The sequence below is a fragment of the Betta splendens genome, chromosome 9, assembly GCF_900634795.4.
Source record: "Betta splendens chromosome 9, fBetSpl5.4, whole genome shotgun sequence".
NCBI classification, from domain to species: domain Eukaryota; kingdom Metazoa; phylum Chordata; class Actinopteri; order Anabantiformes; family Osphronemidae; genus Betta; species Betta splendens.
The window spans coordinates 1,966,682-1,991,564 of NC_040889.2; the positions used below are offsets into that span (position 1 = coordinate 1,966,682).

Sequence of the window (24,883 nt, forward strand, 5' to 3'; positions counted from 1 at the left end):
TTGTGGGGGAGAAAAAGAGGCAGGCTCTGTTGCTTTCTCACTCCAGCCACACCCTATGCCTGCCCTCACACGCATTTCTTGTTGGTCAAGAAATGGCGCCTTCCTCCGTTGTCTATATACCCCTGTATGAACACAGTAACTTCAAATTATCTGCTGTGGCACAACCACATCCGGTGGATTCAGTTTTCAAGTATGTGCTTGTTAGATTTGTGGAACTCTAACTTTCTTTATTCGTGTTTTCACATTTGTTGTAAGAACCATGCTCAGGCTTAAGTATGTATGCCAAAAGTAACACACTGGGTTATTTTTAAGTAAACCAAGATCAAGTTTCCATTGAGTTGTTTTCCTATGGTTGTCCATATTTAATTTCCTACTGTGGATTTAGTTCTATTATAATCAAGGATGTTTGTTTTGTTCTGAATTCTATACTATATAGAAATTATATATTTATAGAAATGGAAATATACTTTATTTCTTTATTTCCATGTGGGTACTTTAATGCCTGTGTTTATGTTTTCTGAATTTGAAAGAAAGGTTTAGTTAATAGGAGTCAATAGTTTTGACCATTAGTTTGCCAATATATATTAATCCCTTGAGTAGTAAGTAAAGTGTTCTCATCATATTCTCTGGATCATGATTGGACTGGTGCCGAACCCACCCACTCCAATTATGTCCATCTTATGCTTTGGAGGTACATTTTTTTTTAGGTAGGCCTACTTACACTGAGTAAGCCTCCCTGGCTTTTTGTGTGGCCGAATACCTTCTCCACTGTGCAGTCCTGCAGGGGGTAGGCATGTTGGCCGACAAACTTATTTCCATTAGTAGGATACAGTGGGCTGCAGCGCTTGGCCTGCAGCAGCATGTCAGAAAACAGGAAGAACATCATGGGCTTTGTCTGTGCCCCTTTAGGAGGAACCACCTTCAGCCAGCCCTCACGGATGTACCACCGCCCTGTAAGAGCCAGAAGTAACAAACTGGGTTATTGCCTTCTTCCAGTCTAGTACAAGTCAATGTTATGAGTAAATAGACGCAAAACAGACAGGGTTACAGGATAAACAGTGTGTTTTACAGAATAAACAAATGCATGAATATAGACATAGCTAACATCAAATTAAACAGCAGGGCTGAGGGCTACAACACTGTAGTCCTTCACCTACATCAAACACAGATGAAGATAAGATACAATAAACTGCTGGCATGTAATTAGCATTATAGGCAGCCCTGGGCTAGTTTGCAACCCACTCATAGGTTTACCACTGTGATACTTTATGCAACACACAAACAAGGGCTCAAATGAAAGCTCTAATCTAAAGGAATCTAAGGATATGCACCAAAGCATGCTAGCTATCACGTGGTGAGTTATGAGCCAAGGAATGACATACGCTAAGCTAATCACTAGCTAAATAAACAATATACACATTTAAATATCATCACACAAAGTCCATATTAATGGTGAACTGATCCCATTCTCTATTATTTCTACCTTCTGGGGGGTTATTTCCTCACTGTTACTCTCTAGCAATCCCACAGAGCTTGTCTGAAGTGATTTAAAGGGGGTATCATTTGGTGAGATTTTTTCATTGCACCAGGGCCATAAAACACAATCAGCCATTTTTACTAGCTACCACTACCAGGCCAATTCCATAGCTTATAACAAGTAAAAAGACATATTACTTGTCACAATCAGTTACTGCTAGACAAAGATATGGCTGCACAGACAACTGCCCCCCCCCATTGGAAATGGTGGAAACGAATGAACACCTTCACGTATGTTTAGATTGGTATAGGTAAGTGGTATTTGGATATATTGATAACTTTTATTGCTGTTTTAGGTGGATAGTAGTGGAAAAAATATAGAATATTTACACTAGGAAACTCCTAAACTCATTTGCCCGTTTTCATAAAAAGTTTTAACTTGGTCCTGCTTTACTGTATTGAAACCAACTTTTTGCTGAGTTGATGTTCACTGATTGTGCTATGATTTCATGGGGGTTAGACGTTTCAGCAGCCTCTGCTTTACCGAGATATTCATTCTAAAATTTTGTCTGAAACATTTCACTTTTCTATTATTCATAAACATCATATCAGTAACACCTACACTAATTTTACACCTCATATCACATCTCACAAGTGTCTCCTACATTATGATTACTACTATTACTATTTGCAGTCAAATAGACTTTGTGGTTGCTGAGGTAAATTTGTTGGAATGTAGCTATGCCATTTTTCAGAAACCCATTAGAAAAAAGCATTGGGGCCTAAGAAGTTAAGTGTTCCCTTTATTTTTTGAGCAGTGTACATGCTCCCAGTTTAAAAAAAAACAGTTAAACCAGCAGTAGTAAGACTAAATAACCTGCAGTATTTGGCATCAATCCATAAGGCCAGCTTAAAACAGCCCTAAAAGAACCAAATTATGTTTTTTAACAGAAGTTGGTAAAAGTCTATGTTCTAATTTAGCAAAGAGACTACAGCTGTCTTTGCAGAGAGCTAACATGTAGTAAATCCTCAACGTACAGTATGTTTAGGATTTATTACATGTTCACTAAATGTCCAGCTTTGGATGTATGTTAATATAAGCACTTTATTATGTATTTAAGTCCTCAGGCCCTCCTCTCAGGGCTCCCTTACCACAATGCGGCATGCTATAGATATATTCAATGTGTGACATTGCTTAGGCAATGAAGAGCGGGTTTCTTTGAAATACCATTTCAAATAACTTGGATACTGTGCCTCTTGACTATTTCACCAAACCATTTGCACTTCATGGGCAAATAACTTTCAAGGCTCCGCTTTGTGCAGGGTTTTTACAGTGCTTCTGATTTTGAAGCACTTGAGAAGGTGGCTCATATAAAAGGAGTAAGTTGAAGTTTAACTTCCTTACTTGTTGTAGGGGTGTTGTTTTCTATTTAGTCAGCTCCAGATTGTTTTGACTGCACCATACTCAGCTGTTTCAACTCCCTGCCAACTTGTGACCAATTTAGAAGCCTGTACCAATTTTAATAGCAATTGAAGACTAGCACCTCATAAGACAAACTAAAACTGTGTAAAACTGAATAAAAGCCCTTAGTAGTCCTCCTAGGTGTGGCTCATGAGACTGACTGGTAGACGCAGGCTGATAGCTAATAAGCAAGACGTTGGATAGATAAAATGAACATTCAGCCTAAATACTAGGTGTTTGGGTAATTGCTCCAACCTGTGGCCTGTGATCACAACTAGCCTCTGGGGCTTAGAATGAATATTTTAAGCTACAGCCAAGTCCACTGTAATTAATTGGCAGGGTCAGACAGGGGTAAATTGATTTTAAAATATCATTGATGTTGGGAAATGGTAAAGACACACAATCCCAGGTTCAATAAGGAGAAATATTAGAAAAATTATGCATCTCATTAAATGCTCTGGTGGTACAAGTTAAAGTTTTCATATGACCATCACTAAGTTAGTCCTATCAAAGCTCAGTTAAAATGTTTGATACTAAAAGGACTCTTCTGACAGACCCATAAAACTTAAAATAATGCTTGGTGGGGGTTGACTAAAATGATGGTGGGTAGTATTTCAGAATGAAGGGACACAGATTTCTCCATACTTTATGTGCATGAAATTATCATTTTTTCCTTTGCAAAAGTCCCCCGAGACATCATCAGGGGAGTTTTTGCTGTGTGCTCACAGACTACAACTAGTGCTTCCTAGTTTTCTCTGTACCTGCCCTTACAAGTCAGGTTGAGAGGGGGGGCTGAGCCAGACTGCTGAAAGAGACATTTAGAAGGGAAAACCATCTTGTTTTGCCAGCCACTAACAGCAGATGAAAAAAAGAAGAGGGTTTTGGCTAAATGAAGAATCTGAGACTTTCTAACAACTGTCTGGTTTGATTCAAAATATAGGGCTGCTTAACGACCTAGAAATGATGTTTTTATTCAAACACACTGCTATACCTTTTTAACAAAAGGTTATATTTAAACATCGTCCGAATGTTTGTCTGTAAACTGGAGGGCTAACGCCCTGCAGGATCAGGTAGGTTCAATCACTGCAGGTCGGAAGCACAATGCATTCTGTGTGTTGTAGGATATGACTGTTTTCAACCACAACACATAAAACTGCCGCTTTTCCCTGTTTTCTCTGGGCACAGACCATCAGTGTTAAACATTTTTGCACACTTTGTCTAATAACATATCCAATGTTTTTTTTTTTTTCATCCGGCGCCGGTCGAGCTGGCTGCTGGTCACAACAGCTCCTGTCCTCTTACTTCTATTTATTACTTTCTTCACTTATTTAAGTTTACCTTTCTAGTGTGTTGTTAGTAACATTAGTGTACACAACCTGTACACAGCTTTTATCTAGTTTTTTTTTTTAAAGTTTGGCGCAGTACAAACGCTGTTTTAAAGTTACGATGTGCGTTGGGGTCAGAGCGCGCATTGTTTACACCGCGGAGCAGCTGATCGCACTGCGCAGCGCCGTAGTTCTGCCCAGAGACAGACACGAGATCACCGCTGAGGTGCTGGTGAAGACCTGAGGTGGGCGTCGCGCCGGAAAACTAAGACGGGAGAAAATGGGACGCTTCAGGCCCGCTGTCCCCTCCGTCATCATGGGGAACGTGAGATCTCTCCCCAACAAGATCGACAAGCTCGCAGCGCTCACACGGTACCAGCCGCAGTACAGAACGAGCAGCGTCCTGCTGTTCACGGAGACCTGGCTGACGTCACTCATCCCGTACTCGACTGTCGCACTGGACAATTTTCATCTGCTACGTGCGGACAGAACGGAGAACAGCGGTAAGAGGAAGGGAAGGGGGTCTGGCTGTGTTTATGAACATCAGGTGGTGTATGCCACGACATTGCACTGTCAAAATGAAGCTGGGTAACAGAGACATTGAGCTGTTAGCGATGGGCATGAGGCCATTCTACCTGCCAAGGGAGTTCACACACGTTATAATAATTGCTGTGTACGTCCCACCCTCCGCTAACGCTGACACAGCTTCTGAGACCCTGCTCTCAGTCACCAGCAGGCTGCAAACACAGCACCCACAGGCCCTTTTCCTGATCTCTGGGGACTTTAACCATGCACCTCCTTCAGCTGCTCTGCCTACATATGTACGTATGTGACCTGCCCCACCAGAGACAATAAACCACTGGACTTATTCCACGCCAACACCAAAGAGGCCTACACTGCATCCTCCCTCCCACCGCTAGGCAGAGCTGACCACAACATCCTGCATCTCCTGCCTGTGTATGAAACCTGTTGTACACAGGCAGCCGGTGGTGCCCCGCACAGTGAAGAGGTGGACAGCTGAGAGCAAGGAGGCTCTCAGGGACTGCTTTAACACCACTGTGTGGACAGAGCTCTGCGACCCACATGGGAAGGACATTAACGCAATAACAGACTGTAAGGATTACATCAACTTCTGCTGTGAAAACACTGTTCCCTCCAGGCGGGTTCAGTGTTTCACCAACAACAAGCCGTGGGTCACCCCTGATATTAAAGCTCTGCTAAAGGAGAAGAAGAGAGCATTTAAATCAGGGGACAGGTAGGAGCTGAGGAGGGTGCAGAAGGAGCTGAGGAGGAAAATCCTTGAGGGGAAGTCCAGCTACAGGAGGAAGATGGAGGAGCAGCTGCAGCAGAACAATGTCAGTGAGGTGTGGAGGAGCCTGAAATTCATCTCAGGCTTCAAAGCTCCACACCCACAGGCTGAGGGGGACCTGAGCTGGGTCAACGAGCTGAACTCATACTTCAATAGGTTTGACCAAGCACCCACTCGCACCTCCCAGCAGCTGCCTCCAAACCTTTTGTCACCTCATACCACTGCATTACCACCCCCCACAGCCCTTCACACCTTTACACAAAGCCCTCTACCCTCAGCCCTGACAACTGGTGACTCAACCCAACAACACCCCCTCACTTCACACCACACTGAGACACTCCCTCAACCCCTCACTTCACACCACACTGAGACACTCCCTCAACCCCTATCCTTCTCCAGCACCCAGGTGAGAAGTGAGCTCAGGAAGATCAAGGCCAGGAAAGCAGCTGGACCAGACGGCATCAGCTCCAGACTCCTAAAGTCCTGCGCAGGCGAACTGTGTAGAGTTATGGAGCATGTCTTCAACATGCTGAGGGTGGTACCACAGCTCTGGAAGACCTCCTGTGTGGTACCAGTGCCCAAGACACCGCACGCCAAAGACCTCAGCAGCTTCAGACCAGTGGCTCTGACATCACACCTGATGAAGACACTGGAGAGACTGGTCCTGGGTCACCTCCGCTCTGCGGTGGGAACCTACCTGGACCCGCTGCAGTTCGCCTACCGACACGGCATAGGAGTAGACGACGCCGTCATCTTCCTCCTACATCGAGCTCTTTCCCACCTAGAGAAGCCTGGCAGCACTGTGTGGATCATGTTCTTTGACTTCTCCAGTGCCTTCAACATCATCCAGCCGATGCTTCTGAAACACAAACTGGAGGAGGCTGGTGTGGACCTTCATCTGACGGAGTGGATTATGGACTATCTCACAAACAGGCCTCAGTTTGTGAGAGCAAGGGACTGTGTGTCTGACACTCTGACCTGCAGTGTGGGGGCCCCACAGGGGACTGTACTGGCCCCCTTCCTTTTCACCCTCTACACGTCAGACTTCAGGCACAACACGGACAGCTGTGTTCTGCAGAAGTTCTCTGATGACTCTGCGATCGTCGGACTGATCACCGATGATGATGATGCAGAGTACAGAGGACTCACTCAGAACTTTGTGGACTGGTGCCAGCGGAATCACCTCCTGATCAATGCAGGGAAAACGAAGGAGATGGTGGTGGATCTCCGCAGACAGCAGCCTGCTGCCATACCACCGATGCACATCCAGGAAAGGGACATAGAGAGAGTGGGCTCTTACAAGTACCTGGGAGTGCATCTGAACAATAAACTGGACTGGACTCATAACACGGATGCACTGTACAGGAAGGGTCAGAGCAAACTCTACCTGCTGAGGAGACTGCAGTCTTTTGGAGTGAGGGGTCCACTCCTGAAGACCTTCTATGACTCTGTGGTGGCATCGGCCATCTTGTACGGTGTGGTCTGCTGGAGCAGCAGCATCACAGTGAGGGACAGGAAGAGACTGGAGAGGATCATCAAGAAGTCCAGCTCTGTCCTGGGCTGCACTCTGGACAAGGTGCAGGACTTGGGTGAGAGAAGGGTCCTGGCTAAACTGACATCCATCATGGACCAGGTCTCTCACCCACTGGAGAACTCACTGTCTGCTCTGGAGAGCAGCTTCAGTAGCAGACTGATCCACCCTCGCTGTGTGAAGGAGAGATATCGTAGATCCTTCCTACCTGCTGCTGTCAGACTGTACAATCAGAACTGTTGACCACGTCCCACCACAGTCACTCACCCACTGCATCAGTGGTTTATATAGCAACCTGCTCTGCACAATATTTGTGTAAATCTGTGAACAATTATGTATATTGTTACCGGTACAAATCTTATACCCATTACTGTGCAATAACCCTGCAATGACCTCATACTCACTCTAACTGTACTGTACTGCTTTGTACTGTGCCAACACAAACTGTTCTGTACCTGTATTCTCGCTCATCTGTACTGCTGTTGTGAGAAGTAATTTCCCCACTCCGGGACTATTAAAGGTTTTCTTATTCTTATTCTAACAACTTGCTTTCAGCAGTAACATTTTTCTTTAATTAAATCATCTTTACAGGCATACAAGATCAATAGGATGATAGTCGTCTTTGGGTGTCCTTATTGTATATAACCCTTTATTACAACATAAGCAATAACAATAAAACTACTGTAGGCTAAAATCTGAAGTCTGAAGAGCTGCCTGTGAGTCTTTCTTTAACATCCTAAAAAAAAACTACACAGGTGATGTTGCATTCTTCTGTGACTTGAAAAACACAACTTTTGATTGGAATGTATGATGTTTTCAATCTTTCAATTTAATTGATAGACACTAACTTTAAAACGGAATTTGGCTTAGAAGTGAAATTTAATAGACAACTGCTTATCAGAAAGACAAATTTAAACTAAAAAATAAAAAATAAAACAAATATAAGTTGCATTTGTTTGACAATTTGCCCCTCCAGTCTGCTGGGTAAGGGTCAGTTTGTTGGGTCTAATGTCAAATTCAACCCAATGTTTTATGTATAGTACAGGTACATATGTTGAAATTAGATGCAAAAATAAAAATGCTTATTAAACAACACACAGCAACAGTCAAAAGATGAGATATTTTCTGAATTAAATAATAAATCGAAATAACAAAAAGAAAATCTGAGACTAGCTAGTGTAAGAGGTTGCCTGCTGTATTGATTAACCTGAGTTGATTCAGGCTTTGTGTCTCATAATTACCCTCTTCATTTCCAGTACAGGTTTAAGGTAGTTTAACACTCCTGATCTGTTAAAGTTAATTTTCTTTTAACTAGATTAGAGGTAAAGTTAGAGAAGTTGGTTTTGCTGGTGCTCTGATATGTCTGGTTGGGCTGAAGGCGTATTAGCAAAGAAGGAAGCTAACAGACTTGCAAGAGTCTGGAAATTTGGAAAGGAAGTTTTTAAAAATTCACATATACAAGCTAGAGAGAAATTCAAAACGTCCTGGTAGCCTAGTCTAACACTTAAAATAAATAAAATACACACATACAAGCCTGCAAGTAAGCCTGCATATCCACGCAAACACACACTCATACAGTACGCGTACTTGTGCTGTATATAGTAAACACACTCACATTAACACACTTAGGCTTTCCATGTGTGGGGTTGTGAGCTGAGCCTAATTGGTCCTAGGGGATGTTCAGATCAAGGAGAACTCCAGGTTTAGATAACCCACAGAAACTGTGGATGAAGCGAAGCAGAGTTACAGCGGTGCAGCTGCAGTTCTCAGCTGACAGTTGAAAGTGAATGCTGCGAACTACATGATTTCTTAGACCAAGCTTTCTGCCCATGTCTTTGGTATTGGTGACATCTTGAGACATTCTGCAGGAACACTGGGCACGTGTCTCCTTGTAGACCGGTGTTGTTCAGCAAGGAGCACCGTGATTCTGCACAAAGGTCCAAGCCTGTCTAACAACTGCATTACATATCAGGCTGTTTAAAAGCATTGTTAAAGTAAACGTGCTCACCTAAAGCAAACAGGTTTATTGTGGTCTGATAAACAGTCACTACTGCTTGTGGAGATTTCAGGATCTGCTGTGCCACGTCAAAGGACTGCGACAACTTCCTTGTTCATTAGTCAATCAGGGCGAGGAGGGTCATGTTGTTTTACTTGTAAATTTAGCCACGATTTGCGCGTAATTTTAAAGCACCAAATTATAAGTGTAAAAATGGTATAGCGCCACTATGTCTACAAGTACATATCTGGTTACACACGCACAGATCGGTTTACTCACGAACAGATTGGTTTGGGCACGCACAGATCGGGTTACACACGCACAGATTTGATTATGCACACACACAAAAACAAAACAAAACAAACAAAAAAAGCACTTTATAGCAATAGGCATGGTGCTGTTTGAGTATAGGGTCAAGGGGTGGGTTTAGTCTTTGTACACCTGAAGCAGAGGCCTGGTTCACAGTGGTGGCAGTACTCGAGTCACCAGTGCATGCTGTAGTGAAGTGTGCTGTGTACCTTACCTTATAAAATCCCATAAAATACCCATAAAATCGTAAAAAAACATAAATTCTAATTGTAAATGTATAAGTCAATTGTCAAATTGAATTTTTCTTTATCTATAATACTGTTGATAAAAAAAGATTACACCAGAGGTGTCAAACTGCGGTCCTCGAGGGCCGGTGTCCCTGCTGATTTTCCAACTCTCCCTGCTGATTACCTTGAACAGGTGTGGCGGTTGGCTCATCCAGCTGCTGATTGACACACCTGATCTAGGTAATGGGCAGGCTCTTGGGTAGGGAGAGTTGGAAAACCAGCAAGGGCCAGGTTTGAGTTTGACACCCGTGGATTACACCATGTGATTCAAGACTAACCTGCAGCCAACACCTTCATTTGTTGTCCTTTGAGCAGTTTCTGCACTCTACAAAGCTGTAGGTGGTTCTCATAGCAGCGGGTATTGTTCTCAATGCGCTGGGACACAGTGCACACCACATTCAGCGCCCCTATAACAATCAAACAAAATGCATTGTTACATAGTTAAACCAGTAAAACAGAAAGGACATGTAAACAATGTATTAACAGGGATTAACACTGTAATGAAAATGTCATGTATGTGAAAGTATTTTCTATTGTGATAGAACTTATATATGTAATTCAATGAGTAATGTTATTTGTTCGATGTTTTATGAAACATTGCATTTAGCATAAGATGATAAAATCCATGACCACTCTGTTCTTTGTATGTTACACTCAGTTTCACTGAGTTGTTACATTTTGACTCCTTAGCAACAATGAAGGGAGGCACAGAGAGAGAGATTTCAGAACTACACTCTCAGGGCAACTGAAAAGGAAGTTTTTAAAAATTCACATATACAAGCTAGAGAGAAATTCAAAATGTCCTGGTAGCCTAGTCTAACACTTAAAATAAATATTTTCATTTTTATTTACCGGTACTTAATTATGTAAATGTTATTATATAGACCTGTAATCATATAATCATAATAACTAAAAGCAATGTATTTGATAAAGGTTAAATGCTGCATAAGTGGTATTTAGTGCAACACAGTCCTACAGATTTGGACAGAAAAATCCTAGACTTTATGTTTAGCATGAGTGGTTGTACTGTAGTGAAAATCAATTAATTTGACACGTTGAATGTGAATGCTGGTAATGCACACAGATGATTGAATCTGTGGCTAGAATACACTTTCTACTGACAGTTTCCTCCCTGGAATAGATTTTCTTTCCAGAGCTGTCTGTCCTCTCTGTATGAAAAAGGATGGACAAATTGTGTGATAGATGCCTCGCTGCTCCCCTCCCCTAAACACTCTCAGCTAGACCCTTTAAACAAAATCTAACAACAACAACAACAACAACAACAACAACAACAACAACAACAACAACAACAACTTCCCTTATTTATCTCAGAATGGAAATTCGAGATGGAAAAAAATGAAATTTTACCTATCCCCTGGGGGAGCAGCGAGCTGCCACACTACGACACAGCTGATGCCAGAGACAGGGATCATCTGCTTCCCAGGCTAATGCTCTACCTATTGAGACACCAGGCCGCTACAGTAGACTACAGCATTTTAAAGCAGCAAATGATGTAGCTAATGTGTCATCCGCTAAGGTATACAAAGTGCTGAGAAGGATGAACCCCTGCCAAGCCTGTATCTAGCATCCTCTATCTGTGCTGCCTTTGGAACAGACATGTTCTCTCACCTTTGAATAAAATTATCTATCGGAATCTGTCATATTCTTCACATACTTATACTCACAAGTACCTCAAGTCTGTAAATGACAGGAGCTTCACTCCCTTCCACAGAGACAAAGCTGTGATTCACTAGAAGATAAGGATACACAGAAATCTTGTCTATATCACAGGACAGTGTTTTCTCTCACAACAGAACTGAGAGTTTAACATAAACAACACGCACATGGCTAAGTGCACATTAAAAGACCATGGATACTTTTAGGTGACACCACCTAAATCTCAGCAGGGTCCTCCTCTGCCTTATCTCTAACCAGACCTTAAGACTCTTCTCATAATTTCTCTACCAAGACTCATTTCATGGACTCTCCCACTAGCCCAGGAGATCTGGATTGTAAATCCAAGAATGTGAAGTAATAAAGCAAATTTTGATACTTCAATCAAAAATAGTTAGTCAACTAAGGACTGTTGAGAGTTTCTTGAGATGACTTAGACTGACTTGACTGAACTAATTAAATTCGATTCCAGCCTGTTTCCTTTTTGGGCTAGTTTAAGTAGCACAAGAAACACCTTGGAAAGTCCAACTTGGCTGACTGTTACCTTCCTGACCCCGAGGCATCATCATCATCAATGCGGGTGATGATTCCTGGCCCAGAGGCTGTGGCACCTGGATCAGAGAGGGCACGCCTTGCTCAACCAAGCTGGTAACGGGAGACGCTGTACAGCGGCCTACAGCTCCAAACTAAGGCAAGACAAACATCTCTAATCCTCTGAGAAGTCTGGTGTTTCTCAAAGCACTAAGATTGAATATTCCAAATTTATTAGTTATCCTTAGGTTTTTAGAAACAAATACTCTTTTCGCCTGATCAAAGCCATCACACACTTAGGTGTTGCCGATTGTTTGATCATTTGCTGTTCTGTATTTTTATTTGAGTATTTGCATGTTATTTTATTCCTATATATTCAATAGTATTAGATTAATAAAACATTAAAAGGAATCTGTTTTGTGTGCATTGTTCTTCAGATTTAAGCAGAGGTCCCTGAACCGCGACAACAATCCCCAACATTAGAGACTGATTTGGTTTTACCACAAGAAAGTAGTTATTGTTGTTCGTAATTAGTAACTCACTGAATTGACGTCTGGCGTTGACTGGATTAAAACAAACCTGGTGCCCCAACTTCGAGGAATATTAATGTTTCCTTAATTATTATCAAACTATTATATTTAAATCCGCTACAAAAGGCAGCAACAGTACATTTTAACTACATTAGATTGGGGTGGGGAGCACGCTTCCTGTCTAGTGAAGCTGCTCCATCTGTATCTTTGTTATTGTTATAGATTTTTTTCTTTTTTTTAATGTTGCAAAATTTTACTTACTTGAAAGCGGTTGAAACTCAGGATTGTCTGGACTTATGTTGGCAATAAGATTTTGTAGGAAATGTTTGTATCTGTAAGCAAATATAAAATAAAACAAGATCAATACATTTTTGCATTGCAACTGAAACAATACATCCATCAAACGGACAAGGAGATGTAAACATATCTCCTTATTTTATTGAGTCATAAAAACATCTGTATGAGACTTGAGCACCCATGTCCTTCGCTCTTTATATTGAACAAAACTAGAATGGCGGGCAAACCACTGCATGCAGTAAAACCCAGTTGCTAATATTACGACAAAACACTTCATAACTACAGAGGTCAGTGATACATATTCAGTTTTCAAAGGAAATATCATGGCTGCTTTTCAGGCAGGCAGAACTTCAGAATTTAAGCCATTAATACATGTGGTTTTGCAGCTTTGTAAGGTTTCCTGTAAAATTAGTGAGTGGGTTCCAGTCTCAAAACGGTTTAAAGTAATTCAGTTTCTCTACTATCGAGGCATTAGCAACTGCTGCCCTTGACTTTTTGCCCTTATAGTTTGTAAGGCGCTGTAAGCTAGTTTAAGCTACAAGCTTGTAAAGAAAAACAACAGAAACCTGTTCACTGACCACTACTGAATATTGGAGTGCCCCTCTCTGTGCCTTAACTTTGTAAATGAGAGCTGCATGGGATACTTAAGTCACACACAATGAAGTCAATACATAACAAAAGCTCTTAAACTTAAACAGCTTGTTCTACAGAGGCTTTCCAGAGACAGTCTGTGAGAGAAGCCTGTAGCCATGATATACATACATATCATCATATAAATTTAAATAAGCAATTGTGGGGACCTGAGGTATGTTTTTTTAATTAATTTGCAACTGGTTTTATATCATAAAATTCATATATATATATTTGACTCTAAGCAAGAGTGACAAAATTATAATAGTGTTTGGTTGTGTTATGGTTTCCCATAAGCATTTCCATAGTGGTTGTGTTACACATATGACCTAATAGTGAATAAGAAAGTGTGACAACTGCTGGTAAATTGAAACTTAGTTGTGAGGAACCTCAACTCAAAAATCTTTACCCCTTTTACTAGGATGATGTGATCTTGCAAGCATTGACAACTGACATTGATTTCCACTTGGTCTGTCAGTCTGGGCTTGATTTAGAGACAATCAGGTGCCACTGTGAGAGACCACTAGTTTGCTGGCAGACTGTATGCTACTGATCCATTTATTGGCTTGACTGACGAGTGTGAAACATATTGTAGTAACATCATTCCATTGTCACAGTGTAAATGATATAATAAAGCAATGGTTCTGAAATACAAAATATGAATTCTGGTTAGTAAATATGTGTACCACAGACTGAATGTGACAGATTGTCAGCCAAGCTGTAAAAATCCTATCAGGGCCCAAACCCTGTTACTGAGGCTTTGCTGTTACTGAAACATTTTAACTGAACTGTTAGGTATGACTAATCTGTCTCCCTGTCGCTCCTACATGTAGTTTGTCTTGCTCCTTGTCTCTTATGTTTAGCTTCTAGTTTGCCTCCTTAGAAAATAATAATGGTATTTGTTGATATTAACAGTTCTGAGAAGAAGGTTGACTGAAATGTAATTCTGGCTGCAATATGGGAAAACAATACAGGTAGTCAGGCCCCTTTAGCCAGTCCAGAGTGACTTAGCTTAGGTCCTGCTAGGCATCCCTCAGGTGGTCCTGCGCAACTGGGAGGTGCACGCTTGTATAAAGCATAGTCCTACATCAGGGATGTCCAAACTATGGCCCATCCATCCATTTTGAATTGGCCCGTACTACATATAAATAAACATAAATATACCAGAATATGGCCGCAAGTGAACCCTGATGGTATTGCATTTTTTGGTTTGAACTCTAGGTGGAGCTGCTGAGTGGATCAATGCAGTTCCTCTACAAAACAAAAAGAAATAAAGAAAATGTTTGCTAAAGCACACTGAAAATAACAACACCAAAGAAACGCAAGAGACATTTTGAAGCTTTGTCACATGCAATTGACAAGATAGGACTTGGAACAAGTTGTGGAGTTACAATGGATGGAGCACCATCTATGACAGGCGCAAAGGAGTGGCCTCTTGTGTGCTCCAAGGTGCAGGAGAACGGAGGTGAGGCTGTTAAAATGCACTGTATCGTCCACCAAGAGGCTCTGAACAGTGATCACTGTTGTGAAACGGTAAACATAATTCGAATATGAGCACTCTACCACAGAGAATTTCAAACGTTCTATCATTCAGAAGTGCACTGGCTAAGTTGCGGTTCCACGATTCAGCAACTTTATTCTCTGAGTTCAGAGGTTGAAAAGGACAGACTTCTTCACGAGCTGAGTGATCCTCTATGGTTTGCAGACCCACATTTCTCCATCAACTGCTTCTCCCACTCTGAAACACACCGCTGAGAAGCCTCTATAATCAACAATGTAAAGTTAGGTGTCACTTTTTCTAGTCTCACTTTTTTTCTTTTTTTCCTTCACAAAAGGAAGGTTGTTTCAAAAGTGGTGGATGATAGATTTATTGCACTACATAAAAGAAAACATCAACATCAAATTTTTAATGGATAAAATTATGTCATCATCTAAATATACTTTAATAAAATGCTATTGTGCAAAATGTGTTTTTATGCCCAAGAGCCTGTGAGAATTTGAGTGTCAGCAAAAGTTGATTCTTTCGTGCACTAATGCATATATTATCCTTTTATTTTAATTAAGTCTGTTAAATTTGCTTCATGTCATCAGTAATGAGTAAAACCTAATGCTTTTTGTGTATTTACATTATGGATATTTAGGGTTTTATACACAAAAACTCAACTTAAAATATTGTTGAAATTTTACCTGATTGATTAGTTACCAAAATATCTGCGTACACATATGACAACCTAATGCATTCCCACCCTGTGTTCAAACTGGAGCTAAATTATCTGTTATACCTGCATTGCAGGGGCCTGGGGGGATGGTGTCTTCAACAGGGTCCAGAGAGTGAGGCCAGCTGTGGCCTTAATCACTACCCGCTAAGAAATTACCTTGGCAGCTGTGGAGGGCCACGGGCCCTACCCGTTCAGGCTTCTAGTCAGCAGCTTGCCCTCCTCGTAAATGTGAAGGAGTAAAGAATTACTCAAATTAAAACTTAAATTAAAGAAAAGGGCACCAAATGGAGAGGTGAGCTGGGGAAAATAAGGTCAAAGCATATTCACACCACTGCGGTTTGTCCTGTACAAACCATCATAATTGGTTGGTTTTACTACATTTATTTATTGACAAAGTGCACTTTTTGTGCCAAAGCACTAACTAACCTAGCCTATGGCATAAAATCAAACTTTTGCTGCAGGAGAAATTTAACAAATCATGTGGCCTTTTCATTTGCAGAGTTACAGAACACAGACTTACTGATCAATTCTCTGAACGGGAAGTTGAAGTAATTCCTCAAGTTTATGGTTGTTGAACTCTGATCGGGTTTCTTGCAGTTTCTTAAAACGTCTGAAGGCTTTGTTTTTCTTCAGTTGTATCTAAAACAACAACAACAAGATGGGCAGATGTTGAGGCAGGCTCTGGGTGATCAGGAAGAGCTTCCAGATGACTGGGAAACTACAGCAGAGGTTATCAGGGAAACAGGTAGGAAGGTGCTGGGTGTTATCTGGAAGGTGGAAAGAAGATAGAGACACTTGGTGGCAGTAAGTACAGGATTGCATCCAGAGGAAGAAGTTGGCTAAAAGCAAGTGGAGTGTAGAGAGGACTGAGGAAAGTAGACAGGAGTACAGGGGAGCACAGTGCAGAGTGAAGAGGGAGGTGGCAAAGGCCAAACAGAGAGCTTATGATGAGCTGTATGACAGGTTAGACACGAAGGAAGGAGAGAAGGACTTGTACACCTTTCTCATCTCTATCTCTCTGTCTGGCTAGCCTGTACAACAGATAAAGATGATTACGTACAGAGATGGAAAGGTGCTAACAACTCAGGAGAGGGTGCAGAGAAGATGGAAGGAGTATTTAGAGGAGCTGATAAATGAGAATGACAGGAAAATAAAGGAGGAAGGTGTGGATGTTTTGGAGCAGGAAATAGCAGAGATTAGAATGGATGAGGTGAGGAAGGCTCTGATAAAGATGAAGAATGGAAAGGCTGTTGGTCCTGATGACGTACCTGTAGAAGTGTCTAGGAGAGACAACAGTGGTGTTTCTAACCAGTTTGTTCAACAGAATTCTAGAGAGTGAGAAGTGGCCTGGGGAATGGAAGAGAAGCATTCTGGCGCTGCTCCTTAAGAACAAGGGCGACACGCAGAACTGCATTAACTAAAGAGGAATAAAGTTGATGAGCCACAGAATGAAGCAGTTGGAAAAAGTAGTGGAAGCCAGGCTTAGCAAACAGGTGGAGATTTGTAAGCAGCAGTAAGGTTTCATTCCCCCTAAGAGCACTGATGACATTTTTGCTTCGAGGAATGTTAATGGAAAAGTACTAAGATGGTCAGAGGGAGCTGCATTGTGTTTTTGTGGATTTAGAGAAGGTGTATCACAGGGTGCCGAGGGAGGAGCTGTGGTACTGTATGAGGTTGTGGGGAGTGGCAGAGAAATATGTCAGAGTAGTCAAGGATATGTATGAGAGGAGTATGATGGTGGTGAGATGTGCTGTAGGTCTGACAGAGGAGTTTAAGGGAAAGGTGGGACTACACCAATCTCCCTGGACACTGATGTTTGCGGATGACATTGTGATTTGCAGTGAGCAAAATGTGAGCTGAGAGTAGAGAAAAGGTGGTGGAACAGCTGGAGAGGTGGAGGTTTGCTTTGGAGGGAAAAAGCACGAAAGTCAGTCGTAGTAAGACAGAATACATGTGTCTAAATGAGAGGGGTTAAGGTAGAACAGTGAGGTTACAGGGGGCAGAGGTGAAGAAGGTGCAGGTGTTTAAGTACTTGAAGTCAACAGTTCACAGTGTGATGGGGAGTGTGGAAAAGAGGCGAGTGCAGCAACAAAGTCAGAGAGGCCAGACTGACATGGTGTGGCGACCTCCGATGGAAAAAGCCGAAAGATAAGTAGTAGTATCTATAACAATGACAACAAAAAAAGACATTTCTCAGATACATTTACCAGCTGCAGCTTTTTGCTTAGAACAGTAATTTTTAAGCATACACATGGCAGTACTTTGGGCTATGTATATGCTACACACATTTTCTATTGTGAAAATTTCCTGTACACTGTGTCACTGTTTTATATACTAAATGCATAAATTCTTTTTCTTCTTTTCTCATCATGCTAGTTTTTTAGCTGAATAAGATAAGATCAACTTTATTCATCCCACAATGGGGACATTCTTTTTTCTACTTCAGCAAGGAGACATTAAACAGTACAGCAGTAGATAGATGTTAGTTGGGCCAATATCCTTCTGTCTGCCACCTCCTCAATGGACTCCTGTGTGCAGCCCAGGACAGAGCCAGCTTTCTTAAGCAGCTTGTTGAGTCGCTTCCTGTCTCTGCCTGCACTGCCCCCCGCCCAGCACAACTCCATACAAGACTGCTAAGGCCACCACAGTGTCATAGGAAGTCCTTAGCAGTTCTGTGCAAAACCAAGAGACCACAGTCTCCTCAGTAGACGGAGTCGACTCTGGCCGACACCCAGGTATTTAAATGTGTCCACAATCTCAATGTCTGAGCCCTGGATTTTCACCAGTGTGTGTGGTGGAGGGGAGCTCCTGAAGTACAGAACAAGCTCTTTTGTATTGCTGGTGTTCAGTATCAGGTGGTTGTTCTCACACCAGCTAGATGTTGGTCCACGCCTGCCACCTCAAGCTTCCTCCACATTAGTGATGGCTGGGTGCTATTAAAAGTACTGGAGAAATCAAAAAACATGACTCTCACAGTGCTACCAGGAGACTCCAGGTGAGACAGGACCCGATGCTGCAGGTAGATGATGATGTCATCCACCCCGACACCTGGTCGATATGCAAATTGCAGCAGGTCCAGTGCTGAGCTCACCTGGGTACGAAGGTGACTGAGGACGATCCTCTCTATGGCCTTTATCAGGTGGAGGTTAAGGCAACGGGTCTGAAGTGGTAAGGCTCCTTAGGACGGGGTACTTTAGGAACCAGACAGAAAGTCCTCCAGAGTACTGATACTCTCTCCAGCCTGAGGTTCAGGTTGAAAATGTAGAGGACCACCTCATTGAGCTGGGCTACACACTGAGGACCCTGGAGCTGATGTTATCAGGGCCTCTTGCCTTCCTGGCTCTTGTCCTCCTTAACTCCCTCCTTACCTGGTTCAGAGTGAGGCAGAGGGGGATGGGTGGTGGCTGGTCTGGATCTGTAGGTTGTTGGGGGGGGGGGGCATTGTTCTGTTCAGAGGAAGGGCGAAGTGGTGCTGAGGTGCGAACAGCTGCAGCTGGGAAGAGACATCTGAACTGGTGAGGTCTGAAGAGAGGGCTGTGTGGTTGGAGACTGGGGGCCAGGCAGAATCATATCTATTAAAAAACAGATTCAACTCATTTGCCCAGGCTTAGTCACTCATAACCTGGCTGTGGGTTGCTCTGTTGCCTTCTCTGTCCAGCTCTTGACTGTTTTCACCTGCAGTGTCTGCTGTTTCACCACTGGAGTGTAAGCAGAAAGAGATAACCTAGGTTGTGATCAGAGTGTCCTAAGGGGGGCAGGGTATATGCATTCTTGTCATTAGCATGTAGATCAGCCAGAGTTGTATTCTCCCTTGTGTGGCAGTTAACATACTGGGTGAGGTTGGACAGGCATGGTTAAAGTCCCCAGAGATGACAATGAGGGCGTTTTGGTGCTTGGCTTGCGATGGCTGACGGAGGGATGTAAGCGGTGCCTATCAGCACATCAGGTAGAACTCCAGTGAGTGGTAGTACAGCCGAGCGCTGACTGCCACCAGCTCAATGTCCCTGCTACAGTGCTGTTCTTTAGCGATGTAAACCGTTGATCAGTTGTTCACAAACACTGCCAGTCCCCCACCTTTCCTCTTGCCACTCTGCGCCGCGATCTGCTCCGCCCGCACCAGCATAAATCCGTTGACAGAGACCACAGTTACCTAGCTAACACCTGGTCCAGAGTGTAAAAAATGGAGCCGCTTCTTAAACGGTCACCCAGGAACCGCTTCGAAAAGTTGGCAAAAGATAATGAAACAAAGTGTAAAAGTAATGAAATGAAATTTTTGTTGCACGACTCCATATCAATTTATTAAAAAAAAACAACAAAAAAACAGGAAACACAAATAGGATAGAAGAAAACGTTAAAAAAAATCTAAAGAAAAGAACACAAAAGGAAAGAGCTGCTGAGTTTTGCTGCCACGTGCTGCGCCTCCTTGGCACAATGTAGGCTACAGTGTATCTTAGTTCTGCTTTCATAGAATTTTAGTAGTCATAATATACTGAATCAGAGCACTTTAATATCTACATTTTACTTAACACAGTTAAAGTAACTTATATAAAAGAAATAATATATAAATGTGCCTATAGTAAACAAATCCCTTGTACAGAGCTAAAGCAACATTTATGTCCTCCATGTAAAAAAGACACCCAGTGAGCCGGCCCAGATGCAATCACCATGTCATAACGCTCTGTTCTTACCCTGAGTACTTTACTGGCATTATAGATGTTGTCCACATATGTGTTGTAGTATTGCAGGTTGGGACAGAACAGATCAAAGCCTCTGCCAATGCAGCCACTCTCCAAATGGACCAAAAGAACCCTGAAAAACAACAGAAAGGCACATAAACAACACCTTAGATACAATTAATTCTCAACTCTAAATAGCTAATTAATGAAAGTGTATGCAAGAAAAAGACAAGAAGGAAAAAGAATGAGGCAAATTAAATGTAGCCATCATTCATTTTGTCTATCTCTGTACTGTTCTCTCAACTGTTGACAAACTTTTTGAAAGCCATTAATCTGTCCGAGTTTCTTTTGAATGTGGATACCTTTACAGCTTTGATCTTTAAAATTTGTCTATTGTGCGAATCTACGTTTATAAGAGTCTGATCTGATGTCGGTGTGACTTGTGGAGTTGAACTCTGAGTATTGGAGTGAGGGCATGTTGATGACATTTACCATATCATGCAACTAATACATGTGGGGACTACAAATATAACCATTACTACTGCAACCACACTTCCACTGTCTCACTGATAATGCCAATACGCTAAAATAAAATGGTTCAAGTGGGTAATTTGAGTACTGCGTATGGTAAATTGATCAGAATAACTTAATAACTAACTACTGTATTTATACAATTATACTTATAAGATACAGAAGCAGTCAAAAGAATTCAAACAAGAGCGAAAGGCAGGAAAGCCTCCTCTGTTTTTTCCCCCTCTCTGTGTTTTGCAGCACCTTGAAAGTAACATCATGCCAAGATCAGATTTCTTCAGCTTTGACTTTTAATTCTTCCCCAACAGCAACAACAAGCAGGTAATTCAGATAATAATTATATTTTCTTGCTTTGGTTATATCTTTCGGCGTAATTGCAGCCGATATGCAGTAGCTCCGGAAAGAAAACACATTGTTTGCTAATACAAATTCTTATTTTCACCAACAGTAAAAGTCAAAGAAAGTATCTTCTAGTAACAAAGATTTTCCTGGCTGCAGTACAACACAAGACAACCTGCTTATACCTAATCATTTAAATGGTTTCCCATGTCTACAGCAGATATATTCTTAAAACTGTACTTGATACTTACTGGTTTATGGAATGAATTTCTTTGATTGAACTAAAGATGCTTTCTCTTATGCCCTGCTTCAGGGTTCCTTTGGCATTCAGGATATCCACAAAGTACTATGAGAAGAGAATGATATAGGATTTGCATGTGGGCAAAAAATGTCTGTTAACATCATAAAGTATTACACATGGCACAAATAAGCTGACCTCAACAAGAGCAGAGAAATTATGTACCAAAACAGAGACCTATTCAGATAACTACTGTATAAGTAATTTAAAGTGCACATTAGTCATTTGAATTTACATTGGGCATACAACTATAATCATTTGGGGGTAAGTAATTCTTTAGAAATAAGGCTGCAGTGGTAGATGTCAGTTCCCTCTGCATGGAGAAAGAGAACCAAGAATTCTATATCGACTGTGTAGGTTACATACGGCATATAGTTACCCGTAGAGTATGTTTTAAACTTTTATTTTTATGACATTTCTAAAGCCATGTAGCATTTGCCCATTCAACACTCAGTCTGAATATGGTTCCCATTTTACACCGAAATATTATACTGACATGTTGTTAACCATATTTATTGAGAAACCTTTTTAGTGCTATACAACTATGTCAAAACAATTTAACACATATTAAATCATTGCTACGGTACATACAGTGATGATCTGCTGAAGCTGATGGTTGTATAGTTGTTCAGTCTGCACCAATTTTCTGGCTGATGTACTGTGGTTTCTATTCCAGTGTTCCCTCTGCTGCTGAATACTGCTCTGTGGACCAGGGTTGCAATTCATGGTAACAATAGGGTGACGGATACTGCAAAATAAAAATGGCATTTTGATAAACAGGATTGCTACTGTATATGCCTGCTATTCAGAGGTATATGGTTTCACAATTCTGTATTTCAATTTTGTGTTGAACCACAGCCATGTGCTAAGTGGTCCTTGTACCCCAACATATACTTGGTGCACTATTTTCATACAGTAATCCAGGCTAACAATAGCATAATACAGCAAGTCACAGGTTAAAAAGTCACAGTCAAACATACGTAGAAGAGCCTAAAACAAAAGCCAAGTAAGTGAAAACCATGGTGGAGATGTATGGACTAGAAATGGTCTGGTATGAGAAGAAGACTTCCCAGATACTTTTGCTGTGCTTTTTAAACCATCAGACAATGATTGGGTACAGAAACCCACTGCCCCTTAGTTGCAAGCCCTGTTGCATCAACACCAGGCACAGTAACAAGATAAGTGCAGACTATCACATATATATCATACAAACCAAGAAGACAATTCCCACTTTAATCAAAAAAGAAATGAAACTCTATGAAAAAATGTAAAGAGTGTTAAGAGGGACTGTTTGTTTAGACCTAGTAAAAAAATAATTTGAATTACTGCCAACTTAGTTATTTAAAATTTATCTTTGCTCAAACAAGAACTTCCTCAATGAAATTGTTTAAATGCGTGAACTCTTTGAATAGACTTTAACAGTGCAACTAGGATACTCTCAAATGATGCAAGAAATGCAACATGTCTACAGATATTTCTCCCTGCTGCTGAGACTTTTAAATCAGAGCTGCTTTAAGTAAACTTCACTGAATCTATAATGTATAACTGTGTGCATATGTGAATACCTTTTCTACCTTTAGACCAATATTGTTAACTTGTTTTTTTATTATTGTTCAAATGTTAATATTGAGCATGTGAACAAACATATATTTCACTCAGGCAGCTCATCCAGGCACACTATATGTGTATCTGTATAATGTGAGCAATTGTAGAACAGTGTCAATATTCAATTAAGATAAAAAACTGACATCTGCAGCTCCATTTTGTACGTGACAAGCGCTTGTTTCGAGTTGGGTAAGACTGTAGCGTCTTGTTTAAGTCTTAAGCACTAAAACTTTACAGGTCACGAAGAAGCGCTAAAAGTCATCGCCTCAAAATACCAAAAACAGCAAGTGTTTGTGCGTAGCAAGAGAAACAAACAGCTGTATCAACTAGAAATGTTTAACTTGAGTAAATCGTCCTAAACATTATCAGGACCTACCACATGTAACGTCTCCACTTATGATTGAGGCGCTCTTTTTACGTTGAGCTTTTCATTTCCGGGTTTATGATGTTAACGTGAACGCTAATAGGCTTTCCTTCTTCTTCTTGTTTCTGATTGGCGGTCGACAAACAACAACTTAGTAAAGTATCCCCACCGACTGGTGGGGACTAATACCGTTGGTTCACCGTTTCCAAATCTGAATCGTCATATTACTGTTTCATCTCTCCTCCTTCTTCTACTGACTCGCTGATTTATTATAATTATAAAGAAACTATTGTCTCTTTTCCCTCTCCATTTGCTTCTGAACATTTTCCTCAGCCTTGGCTCAATTTTAATCTTAATTTCTGATTCCTCAAATTTACTGTAATATCTGAAAATAAATAAATTCATCAGTGTTCCTTTTACCTATTTTAGAGCCCAGAATAACAGACATCGATGGTAATGACATTCAACATAGGCAAGAGCAAGCAGTCAGAAGAATGAGCTGAGGTGAACAAACGATAAGATGATGTTTGATGATTCAGATGATTTTTACCAATATAGTAATGTGATTATGTTTGAATGATGAAACATTTTTAATACATGTTCTAATGCATTTTGTGAGCTTGTAATCAGGGTGAAATAAAGTTTAATGTTTGAGGGCAGGAGTCAGATGCAGGTTGTGCAATCTTGTGTGCTCAAGCTACAACTTTGAAATGTTGTGTACAAGCTAAAGAACGGCAAAAAGGCCACAGAAAATGGGGGAATAACAAAGAAAGGATGAAGTCTTTGGAGGAAATATCTGCCTCTGCGCAGCCAAGCCCCTTCATCCAAGCAGGGTGAAGCATCACAAAGAAAATCAAGTTCAGAGCCGAGATTGTTTTGGAAAGAGACTCCCCACCAAGCATCTACACGTTTTGACTCGTCAACTTTCCAGCCAGCCTTGAACTTCCAGAGCCAAAGGGGTTGTGAGTAGACTAAGAGTAGACATAGGGAAAGAATGAACATGGTTTATTGACTGTATTATGATTTTGAGATTTTAATCATTTTTATTACTTGCTGTTAGCTTATGCTTTTGACTAAATAAAGCACCAACTTTGCAGTCAAAGTAACAGCACTTTAATTTTATTAGGACAAGGGTTGCCTGAGCTCATGTCCTCTCCTCATTCATGTAAAAAGTACCAGATTGTGTATGACTAAGCCAGGCTGCATAAGTAAGACTCTTGTCGCTTTAGTCCAGACCCATAAATCAACACATCCCGTGTGGTAAAAGTATACTTCCCACCGAAACCAGTTCCAGCAACCATAACAACAGTTACATATAAGCATATAAACTATAACTTATCTCAGTAATCTTCTGGTCTATACAGGTGCTATTGAGTGTGAAGCAGGGTGGACATGAGGATTAAAAGCAGTGAATCAGCTGGATGAAGACAAAGATAGTACGTTCAGATCACAAACTCTTGCACATATGACATTCAGTACATTGATGCATCTGTG

The 24,883-nt window shown here is 41.3% G+C and overlaps 1 protein-coding gene across 7 annotated transcripts in view; it reads right to left on the reverse strand.

Annotated features, from left to right (window-relative positions):
* arhgef39 (Rho guanine nucleotide exchange factor (GEF) 39) overlaps positions 1–23,536 on the reverse strand; it is a 31,990-nt gene extending 8,454 nt beyond the window's left edge. For 5 of the 7 annotated variants that reach the window (XR_003786813.3, XR_008695517.1, XM_029160805.3 and 2 more), the window contains exons 1-8: positions 23,402–23,535; positions 22,012–22,168; positions 21,374–21,468; positions 20,265–20,385; positions 16,097–16,215; positions 12,692–12,762; positions 9,974–10,102; positions 722–951 (exon numbers count right to left, since the gene is read on the reverse strand). Coding sequence is in view for 5 of the 7 variants with exons in the window: in XM_029160805.3 (XP_029016638.1) it covers positions 722–951; positions 9,974–10,102; positions 12,692–12,762; positions 16,097–16,215; positions 20,265–20,385; positions 21,374–21,468; positions 22,012–22,168; positions 23,402–23,406 (927 nt within the window). In the remaining 2 variants the exon portion in view is untranslated. Of the gene's footprint in view, positions 1–721; positions 952–9,973; positions 10,103–12,691; positions 12,763–16,096; positions 16,216–20,264; positions 20,386–21,373; positions 21,469–22,011; positions 22,169–23,401 lie in introns of all 7 variants that reach the window. The other 2 variants (XM_029160806.3, XM_029160808.3) reach the window with 2 other exon arrangements.
* Between the last annotated feature and the right edge of the window lie 1,347 nt (positions 23,537–24,883).